Source organism: Xenopus tropicalis, chromosome 1, assembly GCF_000004195.4.
Source record: "Xenopus tropicalis strain Nigerian chromosome 1, UCB_Xtro_10.0, whole genome shotgun sequence".
Lineage (NCBI taxonomy): Eukaryota > Metazoa > Chordata > Amphibia > Anura > Pipidae > Xenopus > Xenopus tropicalis.
Genome location: NC_030677.2, coordinates 202,581,033 through 202,594,518, shown reverse-complemented (window position 1 = coordinate 202,594,518; position 13,486 = coordinate 202,581,033). Strand labels below are relative to the sequence as shown.

At 41.0% G+C, this 13,486-nt stretch overlaps 1 protein-coding gene across 5 annotated transcripts in view; it reads left to right on the top strand.

The window, feature by feature from the left end:
- wdr7 (WD repeat domain 7) overlaps positions 1 to 13,486 on the top strand; it is a 228,509-nt gene that overhangs the window by 3,229 nt on the left and 211,794 nt on the right. For all 5 annotated transcript variants that reach the window (XM_018090767.2, XM_018090674.2, XM_012956678.3 and 2 more), the window contains 6 exon segments: positions 6,096 to 6,261; positions 7,570 to 7,676; positions 8,987 to 9,065; positions 10,338 to 10,512; positions 10,601 to 10,677; positions 13,302 to 13,421. In XM_018090767.2, coding sequence (XP_017946256.1) covers positions 6,103 to 6,261; positions 7,570 to 7,676; positions 8,987 to 9,065; positions 10,338 to 10,512; positions 10,601 to 10,677; positions 13,302 to 13,421 — 717 coding nt within the window. In that variant the 5' untranslated portion in view covers positions 6,096 to 6,102.

The following is a 13,486-nucleotide window of genomic DNA, read 5'->3' as shown; positions in this document are numbered from 1 at the left end:
CTCTCTACCACTGTTTATTTTGCTTATTTCTATCTCAACTGTCTAAAAATTTTTTTTTTTTTTTTTTTTCAATTTTTTCTTCTATCTTTGTTATTATTACACTTTTGTACACATACACACTTATTTACAACTTTCCCAAGCACACACAGACACTTACACACACACTTACACTTTTTTTTTTTTTTTTTTTTTTTTTCTTTCTTTCTTTTCTTTTCTTTCTGTCTTTGCTTTCTTTGGCAGTCTTTTTTTTTACTAAAACTTTATTTCTGATCTTGCTCTATAATTATCTGATTTATTTGGTTGCATTTTAGTGTTTTTTTGGCATTTTCATAATTGATTTCTGTTTTTGAATTATTCTATTGCACTGTAACTTTTTTATTGCTATTGGGTGCTGAATTTGCAGTGACGTTGGTGGATCCAGGGCTCTGACCACCGATTTCATTGCAATTATTGTTCTTCTGTTGGTTTAGGTGGTTTTATTGGATTTTACTGATTTTATGGTGTTTTATCTTTGCATTGTTCTTTGTGTGTTTAGTGCCCCTAAAAGGTTGCTTTTGCAGTGACATTGGTGGATCCAGGGCTCTGACCACCGATTTCATTGCAACTATTGTTCTTTGATTGCTTTTAGTGGTTTTATTCCATTTTAACTTCATTTGATTTCAGTTGTTCTAGAAAGGTCCAGAGGTGCTAAGATTGTTCTGGTAGTTTCTATTGCCAAGGGTTAGGCTGATGCCACACATGGCGTAGGGCTGATTTTTTCAGCAAGTGGAAAAACGCTTGCCGAAAATTCAGCCCTACGCTTGCTACTTGTGCCTGCACCCGAATGAATGGGATACGCTCGGGTGCAGGCACATGTAGCCGATATATGCATGAAAACGCGAGACTTTGCATTCTCACGCGTTTTCATGCGTATATCGGCTACATGTGCCTGCACCCGAGCGTATTCCATTCATTCGGGTGCAGGCAAAAAAAAAGGGGTGCATAGAGTGCAGCCCCAATATTATGCATTTTCAGGTTTGGTGGCCATGTACTTATGTGCAACCAGACATAGGTATCGTTTTATTCAGGGGAACTTGCAGATTGATGGTTAGTAAGTTTTTGGTAGTTGCCATGGAGATTTTGGGGAGAAATCTAGGTTTTTTATCTGGTTTTTCCTTGATTTCTGACCAAAGCGCTGACTTCTGCAAGGGACTGGGGCCACAATTTTTCATGTAGAAAGAGGAGAGTGGCGTCTCTGAATAGCTGAAGGTGTGCACTTTTCAGAAATATATAGTTTGCGGGGGTTATTTCACAGGTATGGGGGTGTTTAGACTAAATAACTGCAGATAGAGCACAGCCCCCCCTTATGCATTGCCCCGGTTTGGGGGCATTTGGTGGCCACGTCTTTATGTGTACCCATACATATGGGGTATCGTTTTATTCAGGGGAACTTGCAGATTGAGGTTTAGTAAGTTTTTGGTAGTTGCCATGGAGATTTTGGGGAGAAATCTAGGTTTTTATCTGGTTTTTCCTTGATTTCTGACCAAAATCTAGGGTTGTATCTGTTTTTTCCTTGATTTCTGACCAAAGCGCTGACTTCTGCAAGGGACTGCGGCCACAATTTTCCATGTAGAAAGAGGAGAGTGGCGTCTCTGAATAGCTGAAGGTGTGCACTTTTCAGAAATATATAGTTTGCGGGGGTTATTTCACAGGTATGGGGGTATTTAGACTAAATAACTGCAGGTAGAGCACATAGAGCACAGCCCCCCCTTATGCATTGCCCCTGTTTGGGGGCATTTGGTGGCCACGTCTTTATGTGTACCCATACATATGGGGTATCGTTTTATTCAGGGGAACTTGCAGATTGAGGTTTAGTAAGTTTTTGGTAGTTGCCATGGAGATTTTGGGGAGAAATCTAGGTTTTTATCTGGTTTTTCCTTGATTTCTGACCAAAATCTAGGGTTGTATCTGTTTTTTCCTTGATTTCTGACCAAAGCGCTGACTTCTGCAAGGGACTGCGGCCACAATTTTCCATGTAGAAAGAGAAGAGTGGTGTCTCTGAATAGCTGAAGGTGTGCACTTTTCGGAAATATATAGATTGTGGGGGTTATCTCACAGGTAGGGGTGGTTAACACTGAAAAACTGCAGGTAGTGCACATAGAGCGCAGCCCCCAAAATTTCAACTGAAATTGCCCTTATGCATTGCCCCTGTTTTGGGGCATTTGGTGGCCACGTCTTTACGTGCACCCATACATATGGGGTATCGTTTTATTCAGGGGAACTTGCAAATTGAGGTTTAGTAAGTTTTTGGTAGTTGCCATGGAGATTTTGGGGAGAAATCTAGGTTTTTTTATCTGGTTTTTCCTTGATTTCTGACCAAAGCGCTGACTTCTGCAAGGGACTGCGGCCACAATTTTTCATGTAGAAAGAGGAGAGTGGCGTCTCTGAATAGCTGAAGGTGTGCACTTTTCAGAAATATATAGTTTGCGGGGGTTATTTCACAGGTATGGGGGTGTTTAGACTAAATAACTGCAGGTAGAGCACATAGAGCACAGCCCCCCCTTATGCATTGCCCCGGTTTGGGGGCATTTGGTGGCCACGTCTTTATGTGTACCCATACATATGGGGTATCGTTTTATTCAGGGGAACTTGCAGATTGAGGTTTAGTAAGTTTTTGGTAGTTGCCATGGAGATTTTGGGGAGAAATCTAGGTTTGTATCTGGTTTTTCCTTGATTTCTGACCAAAGCGCTGACTTCTGCAAGGCACTGCGGCCACAATTTTCCATGTAGAAAGAGGAGAGTGGCGTCTCTGAATAGCTGAAGGTGTGCACTTTTCAGAAATATATAGTTTGCGGGGGTTATTTCACAGGTATGGGGGTGTTTAGACTAAATAACTGCAGGTAGAGCACATAGAGCACAGCCCCCCCTTATGCATTGCCCCTGTTTGGGGGCATTTGGTGGCCACGTCTTTATGTGTACCCATACATATGGGGTATCGTTTTATTCAGGGGAACTTGCAGATTGAGGTTTAGTAAGTTTTTGGTAGTTGCCATGGAGATTTTGGGGAGAAATCTAGGTTTTTATCTGGTTTTTCCTTGATTTCTGACCAAAATCTAGGGTTGTATCTGGTTTTTCCTTGATTTCTGACCAAAGCGCTGCCTTCTGCAAGGCACTGCGGCCACAATTTTCCATGTAGAAAGAGGAGAGTGGCGTCTCTGAATAGCTGAAGGTGTGCACTTTTCAGAAATATATAGTTTGTGGGGGTTATTTCACAGGTATGGGGGTGTTTAGACTAAATAACTGCAGATAGAGCACAGCCCCCCCTTATGCATTGCCCCTGTTTGGGGGCATTTGGTGGCCACGTCTTTATGTGCACCCATACATATGGGGTATCGTTTTATTCAGGGGAACTTGCAGATTGATGGTTAGTAAGTTTTTGGTAGTTGCCATGGAGATTTTGGGGAGAAATCCTAGGTTTTTATCTGGTTTTTCCTTGATTTCTGACCAAAATCTAGGGTTGTATCTGGTTTTTCCTTGATTTCTGACCAAAGCGCTGACTTCTGCAAGGGACTGCGGCCACAATTTTCCATGTAGAAAGAGAAGAATAGTGTCTCTGAATAGCTGAAGGTGTGCACTTTTCGTAAATATATAGATTGTGGGGGTTATCTCACAGGTAGGGGGGGTTATCACTGAAAAACTGCAGGTAGTGCACCTAGAGCGCAGCCTCCAAAATTTCAACTGAAATTGCCCTTATGCATTGCCCCTGTTTTGGGGCATTTGGTGGCCACGTCTTTATGTGCACCCATACATATGGGGTATCGTTTTATTCAGGGGAACTTGCAGATTGATGGTTAGTAAGTTTTTGGTAGTTGCCATGGAGATTTTGGGGAGAAATCTAGGTTTGTATCTAGTTTTTCCTTGATTTCTGACCAAAGCGCTAACTTCTGCAAGGGACTGCGGCCACAATTTTCCATGTAGAAAGAGAAGAGTGGTGTCTCTGAATAGCTGAAGGTGTGCACTTTTCGGAAATATATAGATTGTGGGGGTTATCTCACAGGTAGGGGGGGTTATCAATGAAAAACTGCAGGTAGTGCACATAGAGCGCAGCCCCCAAAATTTCAACAGAAATTGCCCTTATGCATTGCCCCTGTTTTGGGGCATTTGGTGGCCACGTCTTTATGTGCACCCATACATATGGGGTATCGTTTTATTCAGGGGAACTTGCAGATCGATGTTTAGTAAGTTTTTGGTAGTTGCCATGGAGATTTTGGGGAGAAATCTAGGTTTTTTATCTGGTTTTTCCTTGATTTCTGACAAAAGCGCTTACTTCTGCAAGGGACTGCGGCCACAATTTTCCATGTAGAAAGAGAAGAGTGGTGTCTCTGAATAGCTGAAGGTGTGCACTTTTCATAAATATATAGTTTGTGGGGGTTATTTCACAGGTAGGGGGGGTTAACACTGAAAAACTGCAGGAAGTGCACATAGAGCGCAGCCCCCACATTTTTAGCTGTAATTGCCCTTGTGCATTGCCCCTGCTTTGGAGTGTTTGGTGCCCATGTCTTTATGTGCACCCATACATATGGGGCATCATTTTATTCAGGAGAAGTTTGTCTTTCAAATATGCCTTTGTTAGAAAATTTTTATGAGATTTTTTTTTGTCAAATCCACATTTGATCATGCGTCCAAGTTTACGTTTTAGAAAAAAAAAAAAATGTCATAAAAAGTTCCAAATTTCACAATGCACTGACAAAAGGTATTTGGCTTTTGAGTGAAAACTACATTGCACCTAGAAACCTGAAGGTCTGTAGTTTCTAAAGATACCAAACATGAGGGGATATTTTAGATTTACATATAAGTTATGCTGCATTAACTGTTACAAGCGCTTTTCTGCTTTGTTCTGGTGTGATATTGTACTAAGTATTGCTTTAGTTTGGGGGTTACTTCTGGACAGGAACTGTGGGGTACCACCACATATTTGGTATCGTTGGAATTGGGAGTATCAGGGCTTTTACAAACAATAAAAAAAAGTGAGTAAAATTAACTTTTCTATGGAAAAAAACCTCAAAATATACAGAAATTTTTCATAATTTTATTTTTTTTTTACATATTTCACCCAAAATACACATCATATCTCCAGAAAAGTTATAAAATTTGGTATGTATGTCGAAGCCCAATTAGTGACGAAAAAAACGATATATAATTTCCCTAGTTTCGTGGAGGTTTTCCTACCAAAAAACATTGTTAAAGTGAATGAGTACAAAATGCTTAAAAAACGTCTGGCACTGGGGGGAACCGAAATGACGAATTCGGCTGGCACTTAAAGGGTTAAAGAGGTTGTTAACCTTGGAGTTAACTGTTAGTATAATGTAGAGAGTAATATTCTGAGACAATTTGCAACTGGTCTTCATTTTTTTTCAATTGCTTTTAATTATTTCACTTTTTGTTCAGCAGCTATCTGGTTGCTAGGGTCTAAATTACCTTAGTAACCAGAATGTGGTTTGAATAAGAGACAAAGTAACAAAAACAATCAAACTGTAGCCTCGCAGAGCAATAGTCAGAAGAAGAAGGCAAATAATAACTATTAAAACAATAAGTAATGAAGACCAACTGAAGAGTCATTTAGAATTGGCCATTGTATAACATACTGAAAATTAACTTATAGGTGAACCACCCCTTCAGGATAATGTTTAGTATGTTATAGAATATCCTATTTTTAGCAACTTTTCAATTGGTCTTCATTTTTCATGTTATAGTTTTTGATTTTTTTGCCTTCCCCCATCTGACTCCTTCAAGCTTTCAAATGGGGGTCACTGACCCCGGCAGCCAAAAAACTGTTGATATGTGAGGCTGCAATTTCACTGTTACTGTTACTTTTTATTACTTATCTTTTTATTTAGGCCCTCCTCTGTTTATATTTCTGTCTCTCTTTCAAACCACTGCCTGGTTGCTAGGTTAAAATGAACCCTAGCAACCAGATAGCTGCTGAACAAAAAGCTATATAGTGTCCCAATACATTTGGCCATATAGCAGCTATTAATGATTTGGGTCTGAAAGCCCTAGAATATGAAAGTAAAGGTTTTAACTGAACTGAAAAACATTTGTTTTTATCTTCTTAGGTGTAAAATGGCAGGGAACAGTCTCGTCCTTCCCATAGTGCTTTGGGGCCGTAAGGCCCCCACTCACTGCATTTCCACAGTGCTAGTGATGGATGATTTAGAAACCATTGTAACTGGCTGCCACGATGGACAAATCTGCCTTTGGGATCTTTCACCTGAGCTGGAGGTGAGTGTTGTATGTATGTATGTGTGTGTATGTATGTATGTATGTGTGTGTGTGTGTGTGTATGTATGTATTTGTGTGTGTGTGTGTGAGTGTGTGTATGTATGTATTTGTGTGTGTGTGTGAGTGTGTGTATGTATATCTTCATTTTAGTTCTCTAAAAACCCTGTCCTTTTACCTTCTGTATAGAATCTTTCTTTCTGCCAAGTATCCCTTGAAGCAGAGAGTATGGATTCCATTTGGCTAAGCTATATTGTGTTCCCACCCCAGTTGTGGGAAACATTTTCTGACATATATGGAGGGCTGAGAAGTGGGTAAGGGGGTAGGGGCAAATACCTAAAGGCTCAATTCGCTTTCAGATGCCACTGCCAACTTATGTCTTGTCCTAGGGATCCCTGGCGATCACCCCAACATTGTTTAAAGGGAAACTATACCCCCAAACAATGTAGGTCTCTATAAAAATATATTGCATAAATAGCTCCTATGTAAAACCCTGCTTCATCTAAACAAACCATTTTCATAATAATATACTTTTTTAGCAGGATGTGCCATTGGGTAATCCTAAATAGGAAACTGCCATTTTATTTACTAAGGGCCGCCCCCTGGGATCATAGGATTCACAGTGCACACAAACAAGCCAAGGCACACATACATGCTAGGCCCCATCAGCCAATGAATGGGCAGAGTTCTGCCTTTTACTCCCACACTACTTCCTTTGTTATTTAAAGGAGAAGTTTGTTTCATTCAGCTGAGGCCTGGTTATTTACATTTTACTTTGGTTTTTCACATATTCTCAAGCCTTTCTATTACGGTGTGCCTTGTAATCCTTTGCTATTCCTAGAGGTCTGTTTTTGTGTGATATATATATATATATATATATATATATATATATATATATATATATATATAGGAACAGGTGAAAACAGGCACTCACGTATAATGAAGTAATAATTTGCCTGGGTGCAGTATAAAGTGAGCATACAAAATTAGAAAGAATATGCCGCACACTCAGGTCTTAGATGCAAAAAACAAAAATTTTTTTTATTATATGAGCCATGCATAAATTTAAGAACATTAGAAGTTCACTTGGCCTTGTGCTTTTATACGATCATGAAACTCTTCTGTGACTTAAAATATCCTTATATGTTATAATGGGGGTACATTATTCAGTGTGTATATATATATATATATATATATATATATATATATATATATATATATACATTTTTATATCAAGTGTTTGCCAAGGATCAAATTGCTTGAAAGATACTTCCATGTGTGCCACTAATTCTCTTCTTTTTTTATTACTAGATCAATCCACGGGCCTTGCTCTTTGGTCACACAGCTTCTATTACCTGCTTATCGAAAGCTTCAGCATCCAGTGACCGGCAGTATATTGTGAGTGCATCAGAAAGTGGGTAAGTGATCGTGCAAACCAGGGGCTTTTTGTGTAGCAAAAGTATGTAGTTGTGCTGCATTTCGAGCATTATGTGCAGGTCCCTTACATAACAGATAGCGTATAAGCTCTGTAGAATATGATGGTGTTCTACAGAGCTTATTTGCTATTTAAAATGTATACCAAAATGCAAAAAAACGTTTGCAAGGTTAAAGGGGACAGTAATCCCTCACAATTTTTTCCTTTGCCGATCTGTTTCGCAGTTCCTCAACTGGATCATCAACTCAAGACAAAATACAGATCAGTGCCATGGGCTATGGAAAAAAAAACCAAATAACAGAACCTAGCGCAATATTGTTAACACAAACACCAGGGTGTTATGGCTCAATTTGTGTGTGTCCAGAACCATAGAAAGTCTATACGCAGATTTTTCTGTGTGTTTTTAAAGTGCTGTAGTGATTATTGCCAAATGTTATTGTGCTTCCTCTAAGCATAAAATGATATAAAACAAAGAGCTATAATGCTCTCTTCAAACTACAAATCTCAGCATGTGGCTTCTCCACTCTCCCGAGGGATTAGCAACTTACAAGATTCCTGATTTCAAAACAGCGTATCCGTACAGGTATGGAATCACTTATCCAGAAAGTTCCAAATTACGGAAAGGCTGTCTGCCATAGACTCCATTATTAGCAAATAATTAGGGATGCACCAAACTCACTTTTTTGGGTTCGACCGAATCCTGCTGGGTGGGTTTGGGGGTTCGGCCAAACCCAAAAAAGTGGGTTTGGAATCTAAACCGAACTGAATCCAAATCGGCCGAATCTGAAAAACTGGGTTTGGTGCATCCCTAGTGTCATTTGCCTTTATTTTTATAAAAAATATAAAACCTATTGCACTTACATTAGTCCCACTTCTGAGCGCATATCAGTCACTTTCTCCAGTGTTATGATGCAGATCAGGGAAGTGACCCTTTGCAGTACAAAGAGATGGATTCTGCCGGCGTTTCCCTCTCCCGTCACTGCCACACCCGGAAGTGATGTCAAGCCCGACGCGTTTCGCTGAGGAGGCCGTAGCCTGTGGCACTGATCTGTATTTATCTGCTAATTAACCTGTTCCGTTTAGCCCTATGTTAATTATCTCCATAGCTACACAGCAGCGTAATACTCAACACTCAATAGTATTTGGATTACTTTTAAACATTTTCATTCCTAGGTGTTGCCATTCCTTTTAATATGATGTTAATACGCCCCACGTTTACCTATTTCGAATGGCTATTGAAAGTGCAGCATTTTATGCTTCCCTTTAGTCTGATTTTCCAATTCCTTTTATCAGGGAGATGTGCCTGTGGGACGTGAACGACGGAAGATGTGTGGAGTTTACCAAATTAGCATGCACACACACCGGGATACAGGTTAGTCCGGAAGCAGCAACACGCCTTGTTTGCGAAAATGCTGCTTTTTCATTATTTGGGTACAATTATAGGCAGGAAAAACCTGGTTTGTTCTAAGGAATATGGATAAATGAGAATAAGTGAGTCACTTTATCTGTCAGTGCTGGAAATTGCACCGTGCTGAGCTGAATGCACCAGTAAAGCCTATTCTGTCTATCTAATATAGAGGCTAATATAGAAGGATTTTCCCACATAAATAATAAGAAAAATATTACCTCAATCAAGTTGATTTTAAATGGGGAGCAGTCCAACCTATATAAACGCATCTTCTTTGTGGTTTTTTTTAATTATTTCGCTTTTTGTTCAGCGGCTCTCCAGTTTGGAATATCAGCAGCTATCTGGTTGCTAAGGGCCAATTTACCTTAGCAACCAGGCATTGGTTTAAATAACAGACTGTAAGATGAATGGGTTTGGCTTATATAGAAAGATAGGTTTAAAAAAAAACAAAAAAAAACAATGGAATTGTAGCTTCACAGAGCAATAGGCTTTTGGCTGCTGTGGGTAATGGCCCCCTTTTTTTGTTGAAAACGTATTTAAGAATAGGACATTTTATAGCATACTGACCCCCATATGTAATAAAAGGCACTAATGAAATAAAAAGAGTTTGCCCAGGTGCAATAACCCATAGCAACCATTTTTTAAACAGTTGGGCAGTAAATGCTACTTTGTGCCGTTCATTTCATTAGTGCCTTTTATTATATATGGGGTTAGTATGCCATAGAGTGCATTTTATTACACCCACGGCTGGAACTAGGGGTAGGCAGAAGAGGCACCTGCTTAGGGCGCAACGCTGAGATCTGGCCGATTTCAGGCCAGATGTCGGTCGTGCAGGCCCCTTTTTAGTGCCCATACACGGGCCGATAAGCTGCTGAATCAGTCTAAGGGACCAATATCGGCAGCTACAATCAGCCCGTGTATGGAAGCCTTTAGTCTTGGGGTGAAGACACACAGAGCTACTAGTAGCAGCTACCTGTTGTGGCTACTAAAATAGACAATGCTGATCATTTACTCTTAATTGTCTCTACGTGTGTTTTAGCAGAGGCAATTCTCAGTATTGTCTATGGCAGGGGATTTTCTGGTGTTTAGTAGCCGTGAAAAAGTAGCTGCTACTAGTAGCTCTGTGTGTCTTCACCCTAAGGGGCAGCAGACTCCAATGCCCCTGCTCCAAGCACCACCCTGTGGGATGTACACTATCTGCTCTTTATTCTTTTAAAAATGAATTTCTTTCGTCAGTTCTATCAGTTCTCGATTGGGACCCCGCGGGAAGGAAGGCTGCTGTGCCACGGCCATTACCCTGAAGTTCTTGTCATGGATGCCAGTAGCCTGGATGTTCTTTACTCCTTGGTATCCAAGATTTCTCCAGACTGGATCAGTTCTATGAGCATAATCCGCTCTCACAGAACCCAAGGTGACATTTGCTGCTGGGATAGAAACCCCCACTGTGCCATTGTCCTTAAACCCAATCACCCTAATTCTTTATCTCTCTTGTTTCACAGAAGATACGGTTGTAGCTGTATCAGTGACCGGGATCCTCAAGGTGTGGATCATTACTGCCGAAGTTCATCGAATGCAGGTAAGAGCTGAGAGCCCTACAGAAACCAAGCAGAATATTCCAACATTTTTTTTTCTTTTATATATTATATCTCTTTAAGCACCAGCTTTGCCCAGCTTGTCTTATTCACTTAAAGGGGATGTTCATCTTTAGGCAACTGTCCATGTTGTTATACAGCTTTTTACAGTTGATCCTTTTTTCTTTGTTGGCCTTTTCTTTTTCTAGAGACCTGGGTTCGATTTTCCTTGTGTCTCTGCACACCTCACTTAATACCCTGGTATCCCTGCATGCTTAGTGGGCAGCAGCGTAACATCATAGTGCCGGGCCCCCCTGCAAAAAAAAATATTCAGAGGGGTCTGGCACACTCTGCACCCTACCCGGCCCCTTCCTCCCTGCCCGCATGTGCATGCAGCCGGCTTGAAAATTTTCATTTCATATAGTGGCTATAAAGGAAACTGACCCTTCCTGCTTCCTGTATAGCTTTGTCACTGTTAGTGGCTTGCTTGATATCTGTAAAGTGTTTTGAGTCCCATGGGAGAAAAGTGCTATATAAATAATTCAAATTCCATTTGCTTTACTGCACCAGCTTATAGGTTCAGCATCTCTCTAACCGTAATGATCAAGACCTACAAAACTGTGCTATATAAATAATAGTAATAATAATAATAATACAAGAGCTCTCCATGTTGGACTTTGGAGTGTCAGTGGCGCACTGCACATGCTCAGTGGACTCTGGGCAGCTGTTGGGAAGCTAAGCTTAAGGGTCGTCTCAAATGAGCAAGCAGATGGTTCATCTACCATAGAAGCTGATGCTACAGGGCTAAACTTTTATGTGTGCTGTGAGTCAGCAGTGCTAAAGGGCTGTGGGGACCTTGGACTGGTTGAAACCCCCAAAATATGTTCAGCATTTCCAACCTACTTATTTGTTAATTAGTTCTCCTTTAAAATGCATTTTTCTGATCCTAAGGTTCCCATGGTCCCCCTATCGGTTTGTGCCTGAGCAGTAGCGCTTCTTGTCTGAACTTTGCAGGGTAACCTTTAGGCAGGGTCTGCGGATACAGATATGGGGTGGGGTCAGCGACCCCCAACATAAGGATAGACAGTGTGAAACGTATCATCTTTAAAAAAAAGTGCAGCAATATAGATTTTTAGGTTCTACATTCTGTTCACTTTCTTTCCAAAAACATAACATTTTTTTTTTCTTGGAAGGGAGAGGGTTAAAGGAAATGTACTTTTCTGCTTCATTTAGTAATAAGAAAAAAAAATCTGTATTTTGCATGGCAGTTTTTGCTGATATGTAAGAGCTGTGGGCCACCTTCCTGAGAGCTCTTGCCTGAGGCTCCAATGTTCATTGGGCTGATGCTTTACTGGTTTCTTCTACAGAACCACTTGTATTTTTTTTAAAGGGATACACAGACAGGTTTTTCTTGTTCTTGAAAAAAAAAAATATATATCATGCCCCTGTTAATGCCTGTTCTATAGATCAGAATCCAGATAAAGGTGGCCATACACAGGCAGATCTAAGCTGTTGAATCAAGCACTTCAGACTGATTCGGCATCTTGCTTGTCCCCCAGTGCGCCTACCCATCTGATATTTGGGCAGGTTGATTTTTCCATTGGGTTCGGGACCACATTGGCTCATTGCTGCGGCCCTCACTCCGACGGCTCCTATTCCCATGTAATCCAATCATTTGGCCCTACAATATCAACTACCTTAGGTGGGCATTTTAGTGTAAAGATCTGCTCATTTTGAGACCTCACTGAACAAGAGATTCCTACAGTGTATGGCCAGTTAATGTCCCTGTGGTATTTATCTGATAAGGCATGATGGCCCTGTTGTGCGAGCCACGAAAGCACTAGCAAAAGAGCAATGATTTAAACAAGAGAGAGAAAGGTGAAATCACCGGGGGGCCAAAAGTTAAGGTGGCCATAGACCTTAAGATCCGCTCGTTTGGCAAGGTCTCCAAAACTTCTCCAGATATGCCTACCTAAGGTGAGTGATATCAGGCTAATTTGATCTTTGGCCCTAGGCCAAACAATTGAATACCAGCGATGGGTATAGGAGCCGTTGGACCGAGGGCCACATCAATGAACCATTGAGGTCCCTGATCCAATGGGAAAATCAAACCTGCCCAGTTGACACCTGGCTGATTTTCTGCCTCATATAGATCGGTGAGGCCCATCGGGCCACCTTTAGGCTTCCCCTCTGTGATTTTATTTACTAGCCTGATACCCCAGGCCAGAGCTTCTGTTACTGACCCACCCTGGGGTTCTTCTCAGCGAGCACTAGAGTGTTCTTCACCCTTCTTCTTTCTCCACTACCCCGGGGCCAACGCATCAGTATCCCTGTGTAGAAAGCAGCAGGAAGAGGATCACTCCATAGCACTGTTGAGAAGAACAGGCCAGTGCAGTTTTCTGGTAACAAAAGCACCAGCCATGGGTGCCAGGCAAGTAAATACAATTACTGGGGGGTGCCTAACTTTCAGCACCCCCCACCCCAGTGACTTCACTTCGTTTTTCTTACAAAAACAAGCGGTGTGGAATAAAAATAGGATCAGAGGCCCTGCTCACAAGAGCTGACAGTCTATTCTTACTGCTGTAAATAAAACTTGCTACTCCATCGTTTTTAAAATTTTGTTTTTTAGGACACAGAACCAGTGTTCGAAGAAGAATCCAAACCAATTTACTGCCAGAACTGCCAAAGCATTTCTTTCTGCGCATTTACCCAGCGCTCTCTCTTGGTTGTGTGTTCTAAGTATTGGAGGGTAAGTTGCCTGTTTTCCAATTCAGCTAAATCATTTGTAAGTCAGGTGGGATTTTTTGGAGCAAA